This window comes from Hemibagrus wyckioides, linkage group LG09, assembly GCF_019097595.1.
Source record: "Hemibagrus wyckioides isolate EC202008001 linkage group LG09, SWU_Hwy_1.0, whole genome shotgun sequence".
Lineage (NCBI taxonomy): Eukaryota > Metazoa > Chordata > Actinopteri > Siluriformes > Bagridae > Hemibagrus > Hemibagrus wyckioides.
Window position 1 is genome coordinate 24,188,157 of NC_080718.1, and position 24,756 is coordinate 24,212,912.

The 24,756-nt window shown below is 39.9% G+C and overlaps 1 protein-coding gene across 2 annotated transcripts; it reads right to left on the reverse strand.

The window, feature by feature from the left end:
• Positions 1–6,118: 6,118 nt before the first annotated feature.
• grhl3 (grainyhead-like transcription factor 3) lies at positions 6,119–23,740 on the reverse strand. Of its 2 annotated transcripts, none has more exons than XM_058399520.1 (15): positions 23,461–23,740; positions 22,059–22,221; positions 21,884–21,948; positions 20,931–21,192; positions 20,689–20,774; positions 20,368–20,518; positions 19,317–19,428; positions 18,853–18,947; positions 17,616–17,774; positions 16,896–16,977; positions 15,910–16,034; positions 15,002–15,128; positions 9,126–9,211; positions 8,916–8,980; positions 6,119–7,136 (listed from the first exon to the last, which is right to left on the reverse strand). In XM_058399520.1, the coding sequence occupies exons 1-15, from the start codon at positions 23,475–23,477 to the stop codon at positions 7,019–7,021; spliced, it is 1,713 nt and encodes a 570-aa protein (XP_058255503.1). In that variant the 5' UTR covers positions 23,478–23,740; the 3' UTR covers positions 6,119–7,018. The 2 variants fall into 2 exon arrangements, with proteins under 2 accessions (XP_058255503.1, XP_058255502.1); XM_058399519.1 differs by having other exon boundaries at positions 20,368–20,521; positions 23,461–23,738.
• Positions 23,741–24,756: the final 1,016 nt, after the last annotated feature.

A 24,756-nucleotide genomic window follows, 5' to 3' on the forward strand; every position in this document is an offset into this window, starting at 1 on the left:
TCTCTCTTCACTCTATAAAATAAAAAATAAATAAATAAATAAACAGCTTGTAAATGGTCTACAGAGAATTGCGTCTTTTAAATGACGTTATTGTTCTTTTTTTTTTTTGGCTTAATGAATATGCAATCCATAGCATATCTACCTCAAGAGGGAAAATACAGGGTTGTTTATTAAATATATTTTATATTTTTGTGGCAGAAATGTACGTTTCTAAGACTTGTGGTTTGAAAGGCAGACCACCAAACAGGCATAACATTATGACCACCTGCCTAATATTGTGTTGGTCCCCCTTTTGTTGCCAAAACAGCCCTGATCCCTGAAGGTGTTAGCAGCAGATCCTTTAAATCCTGTAGGTTACTTACAGGACTTGAAGGATAGTTACAGGACAGGATAGATACTGACCACTGCAGACCCGGGAACACCCCAAAAGAGCTGCAGTTTTGGAGATGCTCTGATCCAGTGGTCTAGCCATCACAATTTGTCCCTTGTCTAACTCACTCAAATCCTTACGCTTGTCCATTTTTCCTGCTTCTAACACATCAACTTTGAGGACAAAATGTTCACCTGCTGCCTAATATATCCCACCCACTAACAGGTGCCATGATGAGGAGATCATCAGTCTTATTCACTTCACCTGAAGCAGTTCCTGGCATCTTATCTTATCTTATCTCATCTCATCTCATCTCATCTCATCTCATTTTATCTTATCTTATCTTATCTTATCTTATCTTATCTTATCTTATCTTATCTTATCTTATCTTATCTTATCTTATCTTATCTTATATACTATTTAAAAAAGCACTATATTTGTTCATCATTGCACCCAGTTGCAAGAAGATGAACTCTATAACATCTTCTCAATATATCAAGTGCAGTGAGTTCATCTGCGTCCACACACACACACTGTACCATACTGATCATGACGAACACTCAGTACATGTTGAGTGACATTCGAAGTGTGTTTGCTTTTCCAGTAATCAAGTTTATTATTGTGGTTCATGTACCGTAGACATGAAGACACTCTGTTCTGTTTGAGCTTTAATGTTATTCCAGAAGGATGTGATTCATTTTGTGTGTAAACATATTCTTGGTTCTGTTTTGTTTTTGTCTTTTTAGTCAATAACTTTGAATACAACAAGATATAGCTATAAATATTTACATATGATCTGATTTATACTACAACATGTGTTAAACGTCTAAATGTATTGTTCCAATCACACAAACAAACAGGATGAGGCTGTCATTGTTAAAGGTGACCCAGCAGAGGTACCAGCTTCAAATAGTAAAGAGATTTGCCATTGCTAGTGTTTGGTCTGAGTATTTATTTCATTTTCAGTCTCGTAAAAATGAGCTTTAAAAGACTTTTCTCACATATTTAAAGCAATATTCATTCATTCATTCATTCATTCATTCATCCGTCTATCTATCTATCTATCTATCTATCTATCTATCTATCTATCTATCTATCTATCTATCTATTCATTCATCTATCTATCCATTCATCCATCTATCTATCTATCTATCTATCTATCTATCTATCTATCTATCTATCTATCTATCTATCTATCTATTCATCCATCTATCTATTCATTCATTCATCTATCTATTCATCCATTCATTCATTCATTCATCCATTTGTCCATCTACCTATTCATCCATCCATTCATCCATCCATCCATCCATCCATCCATCTATCTATCTATCTATCTATCTATCTATCTATCTATCTATCTATCTATCTATCTATCTATTCATTCATTCATTCATCCATCCATTTATCCATCTATCCATCCAGCCATCCATCTATCCATCCATCCATTCATCCATTCACTTGTCCATCCATCCATCCATTCCATTTATCCATTATTTCATTCATTCATTAATTCATTCATTTATCCATCCATTTCATTTATTCATTTATCCATTTATTCCATTTATTTATTTGTTTATTCATCCATTCATATCCATCCGTCCATCCATCCATCCATTCATTCATTCATTCAATCATTCATTCGTTCATCCATTTATCCATTAATTCAACCATCCATCCATCCATCCATCCATCCATTTATTCATTAATTCATCTATCCATCCATCCATTAATTCATTCATTCATCCATCCATCCATTTATCCATTAATTCATCCATTCATTCATCCATCCATTCATTCATTCATTTGTTCATTCATCTATTCATAATTCCTAATTAATATGCAGTTAATCATTTGTCCAGTTAAATCAGTGAGAAATCAGCAACACAAACTGCTAACAGACACTAAGTGATGTGCAGGCTTCACTCTGTGTATTAGTGCAGTGTGAGGGGCAGTAGGGTTTCCCCACAGGTTGAGTTGTGATGAATAATAAAGACACTTTGGTAAATATTTTAATAAAATTTGATGGGAAGCCTGGTTTACTGTAGTCTTAAAGCGATCGCCTGTGTGATGTCTCTACAGCGCCGTCTAGTGGCCAGAAAATTCAGGAGCTTTTCATTTTAAGAAATGACAGACAGTGGGGCTACACAGTTTCACATAATCAGTATCTCCTGATCTATAGTTATTTCAGACTGTGGAGGTCAGGATGGTGGACAGTACATGGTGTGTGTTTTGGGTCCAGATGATCAGCTGCTGTTTTGTGTTAAAGTGTTTCACAGCCTAACAAATCAAGAAACCTTTTTCCTCCAATAATTTTATAGGAGAGGTCATTACAAGGTGTTTGCTTATGCTTCTGTTTTTTAGTTTGAAAAAAAAAAGGGTAGTGATAATTGCTCGCTCAATTTATTTGATGAGTTTTGCTTAATTTTTGGAGTCTGTGTGACATTCATTCATTCATCCATCCCTTCTTTCATACAATCATCCATCCATCCATGCATCCATTTATTCATCCATTCATCCATCTATTCATTCATCCAGCCATTCATCCATCCATCCATTCATACAATCAGCCATCCACCCATCCATCCATTCATTCATACAATCATCCATCCATCCATCTTATCATGCATATTATCATCCATTCATTCATTCATTCATTCATTCATTCATACAATCATCCATCCATCCATCCAATCATCCATGTATTCATTCATCCATCCATTCATACAATCAGCCTTCCATCCATCCATCCATCCATCCATCCATTTATTCATTTATTCACCCATTTGTCCATCCATCCATCTTATCATGCATATTATCATCCATCCATTCATTCATTCATTCATTCATTCATCCATCCATCCATCCATCCATACAATCATCCATGTATTCATTCATCCATCCATTCATACAATCAGCCTTCCATCCATCCATCCATCCATCCATTTATTCACCCTTTTGTCCATCCATCCATCCATTTGTCCATCCATCCATCCTTTCATCCATCCATCCATCCATCTTTCATTCATTCATTCATCCATCCATCCATCTTTCATTCATACATTTATCCATTAATCTATGGATTAATCTATTTCTTGCTTCCTTGTTTGACTTATTGTTGGATGTTGTTCATTTTTTCCTCTTCATTCTCAGTCTGTTTCTCATCTTGTTATGAATAAATTATCTTGTAATATTATTTTAAATTCCATCATTAACTCTCTGCTTAACATACAAAATGAATTGATAAGAAACAGCAGGCCAGTGAATATGATCACAAAGAGCTGATGGGAAATCTTTATAATTAAATAAAAAATGTTTTGTTCTCTGTGGAACACACACACACACATATACACACACACACACACACACACACACTCACACACACACACACACACACATACACACACACACACACATATACACACACACACACACACACACACAAATTGCATTTAAACAATAAGCATTTAAACTCTCTCTCTCTCTCTCTCTCTCTCTCTCTCACACACACACACACACACACACACACACACACACATACACACACACACGTCTCAAGCTGACAAAACAGCAAGAGGGTTACAAATAAACAACTAGAAAAAAAACAGCAGGAAACCGGGATCAAAGGAGAGAGAGAAGGAAATTGAGCTTGATTTCTTTATTTCTAATGTTCTTTTAATAAAAACCTGCACCCAACACACACACACACACACCATACAACTTAGCACCTGTCATTTTTTTCTAAAAAAAAATTAACCAATTTTGCTTTATAAACATTAATATCAGTAAAACCCTAAAGGCCCGTCAGCTCCACCGCTGCGTCTCTCCATCCTGATCCAGATCCAGAACAGACTTTACAACCTCTCACCTCTAACTCTAACACACCTGTTTTCTGTTTCTTACAATCAACTCAGCGTGCCAGAAACTCCCAGCAAAGGTATTTGAGACATTTTGCCTGGAAATCCTTTTTCTTTGCAGGTTGTTTTTGTCCTGTTTGTCCATGATTTGGACTGTGACTGAAGGGTTACTCATACTCACACACACCTTCTTCTGGATTTATGAGATGAGGGTTAAAATCCTTGCTAAAATCTCAGCAGAATTTCCCCGAAGTGGAAACAGAGTTAAAATAGAAAGAGAGAGCACATTTGTACAGTGGCTGGGAATAGGGTGGGGATGTGGAAGCTTAGTGGTTAACGTGTTAGACTACTGGTCAGAAGGTTGTGAGTTTGAATCCCAGGGCCACCAAACTGCCACTGCTGGGCCCCTGAGCAAGGCCCTTAACCCTCAATTGGTCTGTGAGAGAAGATAGGGATAGGTGGAGAGAGATGTTAATATGCATATTTTTTGGCTCTATGTGACTTACTCAATATAACTGCCTTCAACAAGCACTAGAAGTAGCAGCTATTGCTAAGAATTGGTCCACAATCATTTGTTAGTGAGAGTGAGATGAGAGGACAAGCCCTGGAAAGTGCACTGAGCCTTTGCCAGCCTATGTGGCCAAGTTCCCAGAACCCGGGGTCACTATATTGCCAGAAGTATTGGGACACCCCTCCAAATCACTGAATTCAGGTGTTGTGTATTTGGGAGTATGGAATTGTCCAAAATGTCTTGGTATGCTGAAGCATTAAGAGTTTCCATCACTGGATTTAAGGGGCCAAGGCCAACCCCTGAAAAACAACATCTGAATTCAATGATTTGGAGGGGTGTCCCAATACTTTTGGCAATATAATGTATGTCAGTAAAACTCTTAAATCTTAGTCAGAAATAGAGCTCCAAAATGCCTGATTTCCACTCCCTTTTACTTGGGTGCTGTAGATCGCAGGTCACTTGTTTGTGTCAGTGTGATCTGGAGCCATCCAGCACTTCCTTAGTGCAAACCATTTCTTTTTTGGTACTGGTGCAAACTCTCCATAATGGAACGTGATCACGTGACCAGCGTGAGCTCTGTTTATTTTAACTGTATGAGTGAGAAGAAGGCTGAACACCAGGGAAGAGGAAACTCAATCCAGCCTCAATTTGCACCACTGTTTTCACTGAACACGGTGCAACACTGGAATTATTTGGTGGCATCATACACTCTCAGACAATTAGGTCTTAAAATATTTAAATATTATTTAGCTTTAAGAAGGAAACTTTGATGCCAGATTAAGATGGTCTGGACATGTTCAGAGGAGGGAGAGTGAGTATATCGGTAGGAGAATGTTGGACATGGAGCTGCCAGGCAGGAGGCAAAGAGGAAGGCCAAAGAGGAGGTATATGGATGGAATAAATGAGGATATGAAGCTAGTGGGTGCAAGTGTTGAGGAGGCAGAAGATAGGGATAGGTGGAGAGAGATGATTCTCTGTGGCAACGCCTGAAGGGGAAAGCTGGAGGAAGAGGAAGAAGAAGAAGAAGAAGAAGAAACCTTGATGGTTCAACGAGCTTCATGTAAACTGCATGCTCACAATCACACACTTTTGTTTAACTTGATTTTTCCCCAATATTTCACTATAAATTTGAACCAATGTGATGAAATGCAAAGACATAATAAAGTAAAATCCCAGAAATGTATTGTGTTAAATACAAATCAGCATTCACTAGACACAATGATCTCTTAGTTACGACACTTAGCCAAGTTATTTCATTTCATTTTTTTTATTTTCCTTATAAAAGTAGACGAAATACAAAAGCAAATAGGGTAACTGTTGCAAAAAATACCAAAAGATATACAATGGAAACACAAAGCAGCTGAAATGCTTGTGATGTGAAATCCGAATAAACAAACAAAAAAAAAAAATTCCACAATTTTTTGTGGTTCTCTTTTTCTTTTCTTTTCTTTTCTTTACTTTATTAAACTAAATGTGGGAGGACAGGAGGCTGCGTCGCCGTGAAACCCGTAATTCCCGAGCAGCCTCGAAATGTGCGGAGTCGGTGATGAGCAACACGAAGTCACCAGCTACTGAGCTTTCACAGGTGAAACACTGAGACAGAAATGCCACTCCGCGGGCAGGAAATGTGCGACGTTCAAAGTCCAAAACTGGCCTGGTTTTGACCGGGACAGTTCGGGATGTGAAACAAGCAGGCTAGTGTGAAGCTACAGAGTCCTGACCGGAAGTGTATGCAACCTGCTTAGTGTTAAGAGGCACATACATGAAGGTAAAGGAACCGACACAAGCACGCGGAAGCAATACCACTACCATGTTCTGCTTTTCCTTCCACAGAAATGATGAGCCCACAGAAAGCAGCGGTGATGGGGCTTTTTTTGTTTTCCAAAACAGGCAGACATTGCAAAGCTATCACTAAAATATTAATCAATAAGACGTACAAAGTCTCTTCTGATAACAATATTCACTTCTATTTACAATTCATATTTACAACTCGTTCATTCATCCGCTCCTTTCGTCTGATGCATCATAATTGCTTACGTGGTTAGAACAAAAATTATAATTAAAATAATTAATAAAAATGAGGAAATAAAATTGTATTTGCAGAGGTAATTAATATGGTGCTGACGTTAAGCTGTAAACCTGCAGCGCTCTATTGTCCCCATGATGGCACGAAAGAAATCTCTCTGAGATGTGGCAGTGCTTTCGGGTTGGCAGGCTGGGGAGACACTGCCCGTGAAAGGGGGGGGGGGGGGGCTTTCGTCGATGGGAAGATGATGTCGCTCATAACTCGAGTAGCGTGACTTGGTACTGATTGAGCATGACCTCGGTGATCTCGATGAGGAAGGCCGAATGGTTGCTGTAGTGTTCGATGATGTTGTCGTCCATGTTCACAAAAATCCTGAGACAGAGAGAATATGAGGTTAATCATGAGACGCGATTGAACATTGAGGTATTAGAGTAATTAATGTCATGTACAACTAGAAGCAGGGTGGTTTCTGGACCTTCGAGGGTGGCGTCAGTAAGCGACTAAACCAACACAGGTGAACACTGACCTACTTTCAGTCTATTCAGTCCATGTGTAGTGAAAAGAAAGAAGTAAACTATGTGCAAAAGTTAATCCTTAATCACCTGAATGTTCTACAATGAAACTGATGAAGAAAGCCAGGAAGATCACAATGTACAGCTCGCTCTCTTTCCCTCTCTCTCTCTCTCTCTCTCTATTAAGTCAAACACTCTTTACTAACTATTTTTATAACCCAACCTACACGTAGAAAACATCCTCCATCATCAGCATCCAGGACGTCTAAATAAACCTGTTTCTGTGAAACCTGTTTCTATGATTCTGTTTCTTCTGTAAAGCTCTTTTAACAGTACAGTGTCACCCAGCACATTCACCGAAATCCAGATGTGGATTTAAACCTCTAAAGATCATGCCAGAGAAAAGCAAGCAAGAAGGGAAAAAAACTCCCTGGCACAACACGGGGACGAAACCGTGAGATGAATCAGACTCAAAAAGTCTCACTAATGCAAATAAAAATGGTCTACGCCTGGATACTGTAAAGCCGAAGAGCTCCGAGTGTGTCGAAATGTTGTGTGTAAAACTTCATGGATGATAACAACAGCAGTTCTTGGGTATAAATCTACACTATCCAGGTGAGATTATACACTTTAGCGAGGGCGAGACTTGGCGTAAACTTTAGAGATCATCAACAAACCGTGTAAAGTGAGTCACGAGTGCAGATGGATATCGTTATGAAAAGTTTCTACGCGAATGTATGGTTAAAAGGTACTCAAACTGCCCTCCAGTTTGCAGACTAATATTTATTTTAATACGTACAAAGCCTTGGATCTAAACGTCATAAACTTGCTGCTGACACAAAAAAAGATTAAATTACATTAGATTAGATAAACGCATAGCTGTCCCTTCATGAAGATTTGTTTTCCTGTGTACTAAATGTTTGCTTCAGACTTAGACTTAGATCATAAATCAAAGGAATGTTCCACCCAGAAGGTGATGTATGTGTATGTGTATGTGTGTATGTGTGTGTGTGTGTGTGCCAGGTCTGCCAAGCCTGAGGGTACACAGGAAATAGACTGATGATGGGAGGTAGACAGAGAGAATGCCACCTAACCTGTCCTGTTCTTCCAAACACTACCATCATCTACGTGTCTAAGGACCAGCTTACTCCAATCCACATAAGCGAAGCCTTGGGCTAGATTACTGTCGCTAAAATGGAGTAAAAGTCACGTATAAACTGCTGCTGTACAATCACAGGGGTATGGAGAGATATATACATGATAGTGAGAGGTGACTGGAGGATCTACACTTTGTTTTGGGGGCAGAATTTCCCTGCTCTATTGCTTCATATTCATATGGTTTCCTTTTTCTCCAACATTTTTTTTCACTGGTAAAGAAGTAAAGAAAACAGCAATTATGAAATTCCTTCACTGCAGACTTCTTGCCCGCCCGGTCTGTCAGCTTAAGTTCCAGAAAGCTGACAGCAAGAGACCATGAGAGCATTTCAATCCATCCCAGCCTTTCTTTATCTCCTAGATCTGCTCTGTCACTCCAGCAGAAATGGCAGCCATCATCCAGCGTGACCCTCCCTGTGCCAAAATGGCCGACGCCACCCTTGTCAGCCCCGTGTGTGATTAATTCTACCAAACTGTCACTCACCCCCGTTTGCATTTCTTGAAGATTTTCCCGATGGTGTCTTCTTGCAGGCCGTACTTTTCTGAAATCTGAGCATGAGAAAGGAGAAACAAGATGCGATTCATGTCAAGGATCTTGTGGCGAGATCTTAAGATGTATGAGAAAGGGATAGAAGGAAGAAGAAGAAGTAGAGCAGGAAGGAAGAGAAAGAAAAGAGAAGAAAGTAGAACGTACCGCTTGCCTGAGTCCTCTCAGGGTGGGAGCGTTCAGCATGAGGGCGTCAAACACTTCTTCTGATTCTTGCCGTACGTACAGGAGGACTATAACAAAAACAATAAATAAATAAATATACAATGAAGCTGTTGTTGGACTTGTTACCAAGACAACAAGCTCAAACCTCAATGTGAACCTCAAAGAAAGTTCATTTTATCTTGGATTTGTTTGCCTCATCTGAAGGAGTGTGGTGCTGAGATGTGGTTTTGTGGTAGTGATGTGATGGTTTTGTGTGATCCCGGGGGGTTTATGTATGATCTGATGATGTGTGATCGAGAGATTCTGTGCTTTATGTTATGGTGGAGCTTGAGTGTGTTGTTTTTGTGGTGTTAGTGTGTGATTCAGGTGGGTTTGTGTTGTTTAGTTTGAGGTTTGACTTGTAGTGTTTTGTGTGTGTGGTTTGGTGGTGTTTTTTGTGGTGTTTATGTGTGATGTAGGGTGTTGTGATGTGGTTTTGTGTTGTTTACATGGTGTTTATGTGTGATGTAGGGTGTTGTGATGTGGTTTTGTGTTGTTTATGTGGTCTTTGTGTGTTATGTAGGATGTTGTGTTGTGGTTTTTGGTGTTTATTTGATGGTTATGTGTGATGTAGGATGTGGTTTTGTCTTGTTTACATCTTTTTTGTGGTGGTAAATTGTGATTTAGGATGTTGTGGTTTTGTGGTGTTTACATGGTGTTTATGTGTGATGTAGGGTGTTGTGATGTGGTTTTGTATTGTTTACATGGTGTTTATGTGTGATGTAGGGTGTTGTGATGTGGTTTTGTATTGTTTACATGGTGTTTATGTGTGATGTAGGGTGTTGTGATGTGGTTTTGTGTTGTTTACATGGTGTTTGTGTGTGATGTAGGGTGTTGTGATGTGGTTTTGTATTGTTTACATGGTGTTTATGTGTGATGTAGGGTGTTGTGATGTGGTTTTGTGTTGTTTACATGGTGTTTATGTGTGATGTAGGGTGTTGTGATGTGGTTTTGTGTTGTTTACATGGTGTTTGTGTGTGATGTAGGGTGTTGTGATGTGGTTTTGTATTGTTTACATGGTGTTTGTGTGTGATGTAGGGTGTTGTGATGTGGTTTTGTGTTGTTTACATGGTGTTTGTGTGTGATGTAGGGTGTTGTGATGTGGTTTTGTGTTGTTTACATGGTGTTTGTGTGTGATGTAGGGTGTTGTGATGTGGTTTTGTGTTGTTTACATGGTGTTTGTGTGATGTAGGGTGTTGTGATGTGGTTTTGTATTGTTTACATGGTGTTTGTGTGTGATGTAGGGTGTTGTGATGTGGTTTTGTGTTGTTTACATGGTGTTTGTGTGATGTAGGGTGTTGTGATGTGGTTTTGTGGTGTTTACATGGTGTTTATGTGTGATGTAGGGTGTTGTGATGTGGTTTTGTGGTGTTTACATGGTGTTTGTGTGTGATGTAGGGTGTTGTGATGTGGTTTTGTGGTGTTTACATGGTGTTTGTGTGTGATGTAGGGTGTTGTGATGTGGTTTTGTATTGTTTACATGGTGTTTATGTGTGATGTAGGGTGTTGTGATGTGGTTTTGTGTTGTTTACATGGTGTTTGTGTGATGTAGGGTGTTGTGATGTGGTTTTGTGTTGTTTACATGGTGTTTGTGTGTGATGTAGGGTGTTGTGATGTGGTTTTGTGTTGTTTACATGGTGTTTATGTGTGATGTAGGGTGTTGTGATGTGGTTTTGTATTGTTTACATGGTGTTTGTGTGATGTAGGGTGTTGTGATGTGGTTTTGTGTTGTTTACATGGTGTTTATGTGTGATGTAGGGTGTTGTGATGTGGTTTTGTATTGTTTACATGGTGTTTATGTGTGATGTAGGGTGTTGTGATGTGGTTTTGTGCTGTTTACATGGTGTTTGTGTGATGTAGGGTGTTGTGATGTGGTTTTGTGTTGTTTACATGGTGTTTGTGTGTGATGTAGGGTGTTGTGATGTGGTTTTGTGTTGTTTACATGGTGTTTATGTGTGATGTAGGGTGTTGTGATGTGGTTTTGTATTGTTTACATGGTGTTTGTGTGATGTAGGGTGTTGTGATGTGGTTTTGTATTGTTTACATGGTGTTTGTGTGTGATGTAGGGTGTTGTGATGTGGTTTTGTGTTGTTTACATGGTGTTTATGTGTGATGTAGGGTGTTGTGATGTGGTTTTGTATTGTTTACATGGTGTTTATGTGTGATGTAGGGTGTTGTGATGTGGTTTTGTATTGTTTACATGGTGTTTGTGTGATGTAGGGTGTTGTGATGTGGTTTTGTGTTGTTTACATGGTGTTTGTGTGATGTATGGTGTTGTGATGTGGTTTTGTGTTGTTTACATGGTGTTTATGTGTGATGTAGGGTGTTGTGATGTGGTTTTGTGGTGTTTACATGGTGTTTATGTGTGATGTAGGGTGTTGTGATGTGGTTTTGTGTTGTTAACATGGTGTTTATGTGTGATGTAGGGTGTTGTGATGTGGTTTTGTATTGTTTACATGGTGTTTGTGTGATGTAGGGTGTTGTGATGTGGTTTTGTGTTGTTTACATGGTGTTTGTGTGATGTAGGGTGTTGTGATTTGGTTTTGTATTGTTTACATTGTGTTTGTGTGTGATGTAGGGTGTTGTGATGTGGTTTTGTGTTGTTTACATGGTGTTTATGTGTGATGTAGGGTGTTGTGATGTGGTTTTGTGGTGTTTACATGGTGTTTATGTGTGATGTAGGGTGTTGTGATGTGGTTTTGTGTTGTTTACATGGTGTTTGTGTGATGTAGGGTGTTGTGATGTGGTTTTGTGGTGTTTACATGGTGTTTATGTGTGATGTAGGGTGTTATGATGTGGTTTTGTGGTGTTTACATGGTGTTTGTGTGTGATGTAGGGTGTTGTGATGTGGTTTTGTGGTGTTTACATGGTGTTTGTGTGTGATGTAGGGTGTTGTGATGTGGTTTTGTATTGTTTACATGGTGTTTATGTGTGATGTAGGGTGTTGTGATGTGGTTTTGTGTTGTTTACATGGTGTTTGTGTGATGTAGGGTGTTGTGATGTGGTTTTGTGTTGTTTACATGGTGTTTGTGTGTGATGTAGGGTGTTGTGATGTGGTTTTGTGTTGTTTACATGGTGTTTATGTGTGATGTAGGGTGTTGTGATGTGGTTTTGTATTGTTTACATGGTGTTTGTGTGATGTAGGGTGTTGTGATGTGGTTTTGTGTTGTTTACATGGTGTTTATGTGTGATGTAGGGTGTTGTGATGTGGTTTTGTATTGTTTACATGGTGTTTATGTGTGATGTAGGGTGTTGTGATGTGGTTTTGTGCTGTTTACATGGTGTTTGTGTGATGTAGGGTGTTGTGATGTGGTTTTGTGTTGTTTACATGGTGTTTGTGTGTGATGTAGGGTGTTGTGATGTGGTTTTGTGTTGTTTACATGGTGTTTATGTGTGATGTAGGGTGTTGTGATGTGGTTTTGTATTGTTTACATGGTGTTTGTGTGATGTAGGGTGTTGTGATGTGGTTTTGTATTGTTTACATGGTGTTTGTGTGTGATGTAGGGTGTTGTGATGTGGTTTTGTGTTGTTTACATGGTGTTTATGTGTGATGTAGGGTGTTGTGATGTGGTTTTGTGTTGTTTACATGGTGTTTATGTGTGATGTAGGGTGTTGTGATGTGGTTTTGTATTGTTTACATGGTGTTTGTGTGATGTAGGGTGTTGTGATGTGGTTTTGTGTTGTTTACATGGTGTTTGTGTGATGTATGGTGTTGTGATGTGGTTTTGTGTTGTTTACATGGTGTTTATGTGTGATGTAGGGTGTTGTGATGTGGTTTTGTGGTGTTTACATGGTGTTTATGTGTGATGTAGGGTGTTGTGATGTGGTTTTGTGTTGTTTACATGGTGTTTATGTGTGATGTAGGGTGTTGTGATGTGGTTTTGTATTGTTTACATGGTGTTTGTGTGATGTAGGGTGTTGTGATGTGGTTTTGTGTTGTTTACATGGTGTTTGTGTGATGTAGGGTGTTGTGATTTGGTTTTGTATTGTTTACATTGTGTTTGTGTGTGATGTAGGGTGTTGTGATGTGGTTTTGTGTTGTTTACATGGTGTTTATGTGTGATGTAGGGTGTTGTGATGTGGTTTTGTGGTGTTTACATGGTGTTTATGTGTGATGTAGGGTGTTGTGATGTGGTTTTGTGTTGTTTACATGGTGTTTGTGTGATGTAGGGTGTTGTGATGTGGTTTTGTATTGTTTACATTGTGTTTATGTGTGATGTAGGGTGTTGTGATGTGGTTTTGTGTTGTTTACATGGTGTTTATGTGTGATGTAGGGTGTTGTGATGTGGTTTTGTATTGTTTACATGGTGTTTGTGTGATGTAGGGTGTTGTGATGTGGTTTTGTGTTGTTTACATGGTGTTTATGTGTGATGTAGGGTGTTGTGATGTGGTTTTGTATTGTTTACATGGTGTTTGTGTGATGTAGGGTGTTGTGATGTGGTTTTGTGTTGTTTACATGGTGTTTGTGTGATGTATGGTGTTGTGATGTGGTTTTGTGTTGTTTACATGGTGTTTATGTGTGATGTAGGGTGTTGTGATGTGGTTTTGTGGTGTTTACATGGTGTTTATGTGTGATGTAGGGTGTTGTGATGTGGTTTTGTGTTGTTTACATGGTGTTTATGTGTGATGTAGGGTGTTGTGATGTGGTTTTGTATTGTTTACATGGTGTTTATGTGTGATGTAGGGTGTTGTGATGTGGTTTTGTATTGTTTACATGGTGTTTGTGTGATGTAGGGTGTTGTGATGTGGTTTTGTGTTGTTTACATGGTGTTTATGTGTGATGTAGGGTGTTGTGATGTGGTTTTGTGGTGTTTACATGGTGTTTATGTGTGATGTAGGGTGTTGTGATGTGGTTTTGTGTTGTTTACATGGTGTTTGTGTGTGATGTAGGGTGTTGTGATGTGGTTTTGTGTTGTTTACATGGTGTTTGTGTGATGTAGGGTGTTGTGATGTGGTTTTGTGTTGTTTACATGGTGTTTGTGTGATGTAGGGTGTTGTGATGTGGTTTTGTGTTGTTTACATTGTGTTTATGTGTGATGTAGGGTGTTGTGATGTGGTTTTGTGTTGTTTACATGGTGTTTATGTGTGATGTAGGGTGTTGTGATGTGGTTTTGTATTGTTTACATGGTGTTTGTGTGATGTAGGGTGTTGTGATGTGGTTTTGTGTTGTTTACATGGTGTTTGTGTGATGTAGGGTGTTGTGATGTGGTTTTGTATTGTTTACATTGTGTTTATGTGTGATGTAGGGTGTTGTGATGTGGTTTTGTGGTGTTTACATGGTGTTTATGTGTGATGTAGGGTGTTGTGATGTGGTTTTGTATTGTTTACATGGTGTTTATGTGTGATGTAGGGTGTTGTGATGTGGTTTTGTATTGTTTACATGGTGTTTATGTGTGATGTAGGGTGTTGTGATGTGGTTTTGTATTGTTTACATGGTGTTTATGTGTGATGTAGGGTGTTGTGATGTGGTTTTGTGTTGTTTACATGGTGTTTGTGTGATGTAGGGTGTTGTGATGTGGTTTTGTGTTGTTTACATGGTGTTTGTGTGATGTATGGTGTTGTGATGTGGTTTTGTGTTGTTTACATGGTGTTTATGTGTGATGTATGGTGTTGTGATGTGGTTTTGTATTGTTTACATTGTGTTTATGTGTGATGTAGGGTGTTGTGATGTGGTTCTGTGTTGTTTATGCTGTACTTTGTAATATTTGTTATTGTGTGATGGAGATTTGCTGGTGGATGTTGTGTAGTTAGTTAATGGTTTGTTGTGATAATGTGTGTTGTGTTTGTGGTTTGTTGGCGCCTGTGTTGCATTGTCATACCTCTTTGTTGTTCTTCTCTGCGTGGCTGTTTGCTGGGTGGCGAGCCACACTGCTCTCCTGCTTCATTGAAGCAGGCGACGCGTTTCAGCGAGTTCCTCTCACCTTCCTCTGCACTTGTGGTCACCGCCTAAGAGCCAAAGATAACAGACTCTATCAGCATTAGAGTAAAAAAAATAATAAATTGAAAGATTTCCTGTTGTGCACTGATGGTGTTATCATTTATCACATCTAGGCAGGTGCAACCTAGCAATGCATAACATCACACAAACAATCAGGAGAGTGTGTATCTAACTGCCCGATCTGAGAGTCTGTTCTCACATGCAGACGATACTGGAGTGTGACATGATCCCAAATAGAGGCTACGATTGTATGACATCCAACACTGTGTGTGTGTGTGTAAATGGCATGTACATGTGTGGGTGGCTGCATGCATGCAAGATGCTGAGCTGTAAAGAAATGCACATCTTATCTGACGCACTGAATCCTACAGAGACTGTGGGAAAATCCGTGCTTCAGAAGTGTGTTCTTCTTCTCCACTGTGTAAACACACAATCCCTTTAACATCAGCGCAATAAGGCTGAGTCAGGTGTGTGTGTGTGTGTATGTGTGTGTTTGGGAGTGCGCGAACCCCTGCAAGCTAATCCTCCATGTCATTCAGCATGGCTGTCTCCTCATGAGGTGAGTTTCGTATACAATTGTGTAATCATACTTTCCCTTTCTCTCTAGCTTTCTTCCCAGCCCTCTTTTTTTCCCCACTGCATTTTTTCCCACACTTTTCCAGCCTCTCTCCTGCACTCGCTGCCCTGCAGCTGTTGGAACATGACTTGACAGCGTTGCGGCTAACCGCAAATCCCAGGATTCCTGGAGGTGAGTGTGTTTGTGTGTGTGTGTGTGTCTGTTAAACGTACCAATCGCTGCAGGTTGCTGTAGTGTGTCTCTGGGATGAACAGCACAGGCAGTGTGACGTGGTCATCGAGAGCTTTAAAGAAAGTGCAGTCCTTCCCCATGGAGCTGGAAACCAGAGTCTGCTTTCCTGGAAGAAAGAAGACACACTTTCTTTCAGAAACTTTATAACCAATGACACAAGCTCACGTATTTGTGATCTAACTTCGTCACCTAAATCTAAAATCTGAAAATAAACATGTTAGGAATTTCCCCCTGGGATTAATAAAGTTCTTTGAATCTTGAATCTTGAATATAATCTTTTTAACTGAAGTGCTATGACTCTGGAAATGTGCTAGAAGATGTGTGTAGGTGAATAAGTACTGGGTGCTAATCACTGGATGCTAACACTAATCCTCTTAGCCATTAAAAAACAAAACAAAACATTAACACTTCCCCTTCCCTAATAACATAATATATTGCTTGAACTATGTCATTGACTAGGCAAAATATTTCATACCAGTACACTTCACTTTTGCATATTAGAAATGTAGAGTTAGTAATGCTAATTCAGTTTCCACAGCTACATTTACAAAAACATTCATGCTAGTAGGAATAGATCAGGGTCTAGCAATGCTATCAAGCTAAAACCCTGTTAGAGAGGATTGTAATCTTTTTATCTAGCAAAGCTCAGAGCTAGCTAAGTGCTAAGAAGGGACATGTTAATCTATTCGGCCTGTTTTTCAGTCTGTTTCCTGTTTAAGAAGCTCACTATCTGACATATCAGTAATTCTCTAGTGTGTTTTATGGCTAGGTTGTTCTCACTCGGGCTGTTTAACTAAGTTAAGTTATGGCTTAAAGAAAAGAAATGAATTAGTTAAGTGGAAGTTTTAGGTGTGGTTTCTTTACAAAACTTCCCTGATTGCATAAAATCAAATTTTCCGGACAGTGATCTCAGACTCGCGTGATTATGTACTGTAACTGGTTGAAGGGTGGGATGGATGACGCTTACCACCGTTAGTGGAGTCAGCAACGTTCTTGGTTCGCCTCTTGACTCTTTTGCGTTCTTCATCTCGCATCTTCCTCTCTGCGCCCTGTAGGAAGACAAGTGCAGTGTTTTTTTTTAACTCACTCCTGTGATTTGTGCCTCATCAAAACAGACTTTTGAAATACAATGCTTAAAAAAATCCAGCTGCCAGCACCATCTGATGGAAAAACACACAGGTTCCTCGTTCTGCAGTGATGCACTAAGCTCGCCTGCTGTGGCTGAACCAGTCAGACAGGTAAAGTTCTGAATGATTCCTCCCATCCTGTACTCACTACATGCTAGCGATGAAGGCAACCAAAGCGAAGGAACACAACAGATGGAAAAGATAGCGAGAATATGAGGGTTCGGAGGCTTTATCAGATTAGAGCTGAATAATGGGATGAATGGTCTGTTTTAACAACCAGCAGATACAAACGTGTTAATGTGCCTGAGCGGAGAGAAAGACGGATCGACGAGTGATCTTTTTCTCGTATGAAAATGATCCTTCAAGCCACAAGACTCTGGCAGTTAGAAACACTGAAAGATGACTCTTAAGGCACATATTTGCTCCGAAGGCACGATCTCAAGTAATGGATAATAGCCTAGAGGGCTCGAGTGCTTTAGTGCGCACCTTCATCACAATAAACACAAGCTGAAACCATCCACAAAGTCTCGATCTGAATGGAGTTGAAAAGTCTGACTGACCTTATCGCAGAAGATCTTGACCTGGCATGCGGCTCGGTGGACGAGACGGTTGGTACCAGAGCTGAAGTCGTACGTGTCGATCTGCAGGTTCAGAGGGACGCCTTTTACCCCCTTCTGAGAGGAGAAGTCTGTGCTGAGGGAATTGATGCCAATATACACCTGCGGAGACCCCAGAGAGAATGAACATTTAGATACACAAGATGCTCTTTGAGGCAATCCAGAAGCCAGAAGTCATGTTTATATTAATTTGACTGTTAATAAATCCAGCAAATGCTATCAAAGAATAAATCTTAACTTATTAAGCCTCTATACAATACAGAACACACAGAGACAGAGAGAGAGAGAGAGAGAGAAACAGGTTTTAAGGCTTTCATTAACTTATTAAGTACATTTTCATGCATTAGCTAACAGTAACGGAGTTGATCTCAGATACAGGAAACAATGAGCACATTGAAGTCATTTCTAAGCCCTGAACATGATCATAACGCATGTATCATCTAACTGCACGAGTGAAAAAAACAAACAAAAACAAGCTAGCGCCACAGATGACGATCTAGCCCTGAACGATGGCAAATACACAGCACTTCATTTTTCATAGGAAAGGTGTGGAATAAAAATGGGAACACCGGGACATGACCAGGCAAGTTTTAACCCAAATGCAGAATTAGAAAGAAAGAAAGACGGGCTTAGTAAGCGAAAGGTTCAGTTCTAAGCCAGGATCAGCTCGCTTTGTCTTTGTAATCCATTTTTTTATTATTAGGACACAAACGAGCAAACAACTCATTCTTTGTATTTCTTAATTTCTACCCAGTTTATTTTTCACAGTCTGTTGTTGTGCTTTTTGCTCTCTCTCTCTCTCTCTCTCTCTCTCTCTCTCTATCTATCTATCTATCTATCTATCTATCTATCTATCTATCTCTCTCTCTCTCTCTCTCTCTCTCTCTCTCTCTCTCTCTCTCTGATAAATTCAGTCTTGATAATTATCAGGCGTGTATATGTTGCGTTCTTTTTTTTTTTTTCTTCCTTTTTGATTGTCTTTTCCTCCTCCGCCTGTTCTTGGTTTCGCTGTCCCGCCCTAAACTGCCTCAGGATATTCATGAGATCTCTCTCTCTCTCTCTCTCTCCCTCCCTGTTGTCATGACAGGTGCCTGGGGTGGTGACATGCCATGGATTCCTCTGCCCTTGTGACACACACACACACACAAACAGATGGATCGAGGCAAGTGTGTGTTTTTACCTTCGCCTCTTCATTGGTGTTCCAGATGAAAGATAATGCATTAAAAGCGACCTCTTCTACATTGCTGATGCCACTGAAGACTTCCTTGTAGTCAGCTAGAAAAAGATGCATTAAAACGGTTAATGATCACATGAGATGGATGATTAAATTCATCAGTAAAAGCTTAGAACTTGAGTACTCTGGCCAGGTATGGTTCCTGACGTTTCCTAGCCCTGCCAGTTGTGTTGTGTTCTCATCTCTAACACACCTTCCCCAGATAATCAGCTAATTAACAGACTTCCTGAGTCAGTGTGGGTGTGTTGGACCAGGAAGAAACCCACAATCTATAGGGCAAGGGTACTCCAGCAAAACAGGAGCCACACCTTACAGTCATTTGAAGTTAAGAGCCTTTTGTTTAAGACTACAGACCTCTACACTAAGCTATGAGACATCCACGTACACGTCTATGTGTTTGGTTTACATACCAATATCAATGACCCTCTGCTTAGCGGTCGGCTGCCGCGCGTGCCAGTGATTCCAGCACTTCAGCTGCATCTCAGGACTCTTCTCGTTTTCAAACACGGCCATGATCACCGTCTGAGAGCGATAGCGAAAGAGAAAGAATGCCAGGAGCACAGAGAAGAAACAAAAAGACCGGGCGATTGTTACAGAAACTTTCTTAGAAAAACAACCTGTCATCAAGCTAATACCTCGGTTTATGTCTTATTGTCATAGAAATGGAGCGAGTGTACATATACGCTCGCATGAAAACAGGTTGCCATGCCTCTCCCTCTCCATCTCTAAGCCTTTAGTCACTTGGAGTTTTGGCCTAAAGGCTACAAGACAGGATTTGCGCACATAGGCGTGTTCTGGAAATGTATCGACAAAAATATTTATATTATTAAGTGTAAAGCTGCTGATCTGATCAAAATGTAACGTTCATGTGTTAAACCCTAAGCACTGGGAAATGTCATGGCTGGAAGTGGCGACAGTTTGTTAAGCTTCTACGCAATGGGCTGAATGTCAGATGCTGTTTGAGCCAAGTGTGTACCTTGAGTCATCAATAATGAAGCTGTGATCAGCCCAGTAATTAGCTACAGACTTGACAGGAGATCTTTCAGCACGTAAAGAGTGCTAGAGTTCTATGGAATGTGATTTGCTGCTCTAGAACTGAGGCTGGCTCTCACGTCCTGAGCATTGAGAATGGCAAAAAATGTTTTAATGTACGTACTAAAACCTTTGAGAATCCTTTCCTATTTTAATTTGCATTTGGTTGGATCTCCACAACATTCTATTCTAGAAGATTTCCAACCTCATGATCTTTGGCTTATCATTTATTATTGACTGTATTTTATGACTTTTGGGCAGGTTTTACTTAGAACCCATCTTAGAAGATCTCTTACTTTCCAGCTCACCCTGTGAACATGAGATGCATGAACTTTGAAGAACTTTGAGAAAGTCCACCACCTTCCCAACAAATCTAACACTTTGCTAGTGTTTATTTAAGCTGAATTTTTTTTAACTGCCTTTACTCACCTTCACTTTGGTGCAAGGGATCCCAGCACTGCTGTCCACACCCTGCAAGGTGATGGGGTAGAACTGGCCCTTGTTCAGGTACACCATAGGAATCTCTGTGGTCTTGTTTTGGGAGGCTTGTGGTGCTCCGAGAATGAACTGGAAATCATTCCTGCTAACAAAGACATCACAAAAGCTACATGAACAACCAAACATACAAAAAAAATCAATAGTCTAGTTCTAGTCCCTAGGGCAATGTGTAATTATTAGCAATTGGCAGAAGGTTAAAGTCTTGATGATTGGCAGGTTAAAGTGTTGTTATGTGCTAGATGCGTGGCTTACCTGTACCTCTCAGGAGGAGAGTTTGAGTATGAGTCGGAGTAATCAGGACTTGGGTGGCCCACAAACTGATTGTTGTAGCCTATGGGCTGTGCAGGTGAAGGAGAAAAAGCAGGACGTTCATTTCATGAGCTTTGGATATTTCAAACTATTAGTTTCATAGCAATATATATATATATATATATCAACATAATGAAAAACATCATTTTTGTCAGCTCAGATAAGGTTTTCTTGGTAAGACTCACTTCAGTGCTGGGATCAGTATAGGTGGGATCCGAAGTCCACATTTTTTGGGGTGTGTTCAGCATAAGGGAATCAAATATGTTGTTGATGGCTTGCTTTTCATAGCTGTCGCCCGCGACGGCCTGGATGTAGTTGTTGTTGTTGCTGCTTTGAGAAATTTGTTTCGCGACTTGTGACTGAGTGGTGGAAATGTTCTCGGAGACCAGCTTCATGAGGTGCGCGGTTTGTAGCTGTGTCAGCTCAGGAGAAGAACCATTGGGTGTTCTGAAAGATAATTAAAACATAACTGTGGTCACTGTGGAAGCACACTGGGCCTATGCTCAATATTTAAAGGTTAGAGTTGAGTGAAAGTAGCTAGGTGGCTTGTCATTACTGCTAACTCTAGAACAAATAAAGCACTCGAAGTTTACTTTTACTAGTAGCAGTGATTGGAGAACTTGTTAAAGTCAAACAGAAACAGCACTCAATCTCGACATTGTTTGAGGAGAGCTGGGTGGGAGCTGTTTGCCTCATAATCCACATGTCTAACTCTGTTTGCCTTTCTCGTCATCGCCTCAGCTCAAGGGGAAAAAAATATTCCTGATCAGCAGCACAAAAGGCCAGTGACTCAGCTGTCTCTGGGGTGGGATGGGGAAGAGGATTAGAATCCTCAACTGCTCTGACCTCAGCTAAGCTCGAGCTAATCTTGCTAGCCCTCGCTTTGCGCACTGGAGGAGTGGCAGGAGGCGAAAAAATAAAACCTGTGAGAAACACCTACATTAAGTTTCATACACCTGTCACTCTTGTGTCTACTGACAATTGGGCCGGCACACCTCTATCCTTTCCTCTCTCTCCCGCTAGCGTGTGTTTGGGGTTTGTCTTTTATCTTGGCAGGATGTGAAATGAATTGGGACTGTATGGTGGAGATTACTGACTGTCCTGGTACAGAAGGAAGATCTAGTTTTTTTTGCCTTACCTGTCCATTGGTTTAAACGTGTTGCCACCATGTGAACAGGAAGTCATCTTCTGCTCTTTTGGAGTCTGTAAAAAAAAGAACAAATGAATGAGTTCATATGTCAGTTGTTTAGAATTAGGAAAGTTCTAGAGAATTTGCAGTTTTGTTTTGTTTTTTGTTTGTTTGTTTTTTTTACCTTGCAAATATCACTGAAGATGGAGATACTGCTCAGATCATCATCAGTGATCCTGGATTTTGTTTTGCAGCTGTCGATGTCTATGTAGTTCCAGGAGTCCATTAGATAATTGTCAGAGTAGCATGGATAATTAAAGCTCTCGTTCTGTAAAACCATCAGAGCTCTAGAGCAAGAAGGGATGGGGGGGGGCAGTTGAGAAACTTGGTTTGAAGAAATGCAACAGTTCAGGACGTTTCCTCAGATAAAGTCATAAACACATGGATATGTCTCTCAGGTCTATATATCTGAAGCAGGACATCGAGATTAATAAAGAATGCAGGGGTTTCAAATTCACAAATACTACTGAAGGATGCAGCGACATCAACAATCCACATAAACATCTGTCTGAAGATCTTTTGTGAAATGTGTTTCTTTCTGAGATGATCCCTAACAACTCGTCTATACGTTTGCTGCGCAGATGTTCTTAGCACCTGAGGGAAAGAGCTCATGCAAATATAAGGTCTGATACAATTTACCAAGGGGGATGTCAGTTTAGCCTGAAGACCACAAACAAAATCTAGACATTAGAGAAGGATCACTTATCTCCCCACACAGGAAAAACGTAGAATTTATTTTTCTGTCCCCTGTCCTTTGGATTAGCAGCTAGCAAGCAAACAGTTAGTTTACTCCCGAGCACCTGAGCTCATGACAGAGCTCTGTTTGACCAGGTGAGAGGTCTTGTTTAGCAAATGGACACATTTCCTGTTGATCTTTCTCTTCCATGAAGATTGTTTTACCTTAATAATGAAGGACTCAGGTTCTGAACTCGACTCGAGTCCTCTAAAACACTGCTCTGTCACAGACACATGTTGCATGTTTGGTGATGTTATTATGACATGCAACAACGGGATGCACCGTACCATGCACTTTCAATGCCCTGATTTAGTTTCTAAATTACAGTAAAAGCCCCTAGGACAGCAGAATCACATACACACACACAAATACCATGATTATTCTCTCTTTACACAGCACAGTGTGTCCTGAGTGTGTGTATGTGTGTGTGTGTGCTGGTTGTGGTGTCAGCTATCTGTACAAACAGTCTCTAAGTACTATTTCTGATGAGGGTCTAGTTGCCCAGTGAGGGGAGATGGGGTGTCAAGGCTGCAAGCGACGAAACTGACACCTTGAGAATGTGTGAGAGGAATAAAGACATTCGGAAACCTAACAATTTCGGAAAGTTTCGAATAATTTCCTGAAGGAAAAAAACCCAACAACGAATCTGTTTTTTTTTTTTTTTAAGTCTAACATCTGTAAACATCTGTGTCAGTTGAGTTCAAGACATTGTATCACAAACTGTATCAGAGCAACTTATAATCAACATCTTGAGATAAAGTGTGTAAATGTAAAGGCACGTGTCACTTACTCAATCTCCTTGGTCATGTCGTTCCTCAGAGGCAGCAGAATTAAATCCTCAGTCGAAGCTCTCCTCTCTGGTAAAGGTGTGTGTTTCCGTTTAGATATATTTATAACGGTTAGAGAAAGAGAAGAAAGAGAGGGGGGAAAAAAGAGAGAGAGAGATAGAGAGAGAGGTTATATCTGTGTACCTCCTTGAGTGAAGCGGTTTTGATTTGGGCCTGCCGCTGCCGGCACATTTATCTGTCCCGACAGGTAGCTTTCACACACTTGCACCTGATTGGCTGAAGACTCTGAGGCAGGTGTGTGATGGGACAGGTGTATGTCCTTAACTCTTTCCGTGCTGGAGAGAAACTCGGGCAGGTGTGTGAATGGGACTCATTAACACATGGAATAAAAGGCTGAGCTTTATCCCAGGCAGGCGTGAAAAAGAGTCAGAAACCAAAGGCTGAGCTCAGGGAAAACCCTTTTATTATGCTAATGTGGCTGTGTCTCACATGCATGCGTGTTTCTCTCTGGCTCAAACACAGGATTATGTAATAAAAAGCTTTTGTTTCTCTACAAGGTTTTGCTCGCTGCAGTGAAAAGGTTTTAGGATCGAGATGTTGATGGGTGAAACTTTTGCCCAAAACTTCAGGACTCAATCTGCATCTCTGGACACTTTCCTGCAGATAAAGTAATAAAGAAATAAAAGCGGTAAAAAAAAAAACCCCAGAGAAATCTGTGTTTTTATTTTATATTAGAAATAGAATTATTTAGAAAATAGGATTGCAACATTCTAGATTCTGTGACAGGTTTGAACTTATTATGACATTTGGCTGGTCCTCATGAGAAACTGCCTTACAAAAAAAAAATTGAAGACTGTATGTTAAAACTAAAATAATCAAAAATATTTCCTTATCATTATGAGGTTATGTGATTCCAATAGAAGATCCTATAGAATAGAAGGATGATAAGAGTTGACAGTTATGAACTTATGAGGACATTGGGCTGGTCCAAAGTGTTTAAGCACAAAATAAGCAGCTTTTATTTAAAAAAAAAAAATAATACAAAAAGTTTTTTTTATTAATTCTTGAAGTTTAGATTTAGTTAAAATAATAATGATGCCAATAGAAGGTCCACACAAGAATAGGAATATCTGACAGTTTTGACGTTTGGTTACTTCCCAGAATTATTTTTATTTATTTATTTGTTTGTTTATTTATTTCACCAATAAGCTAAAAGAGTTTTTTTTGGTTAATGAGGGTTTAGTGAGATTAAGTATAGTGTTAATTCCTTATAACAAAATAGCACAATGTCAGTGGAA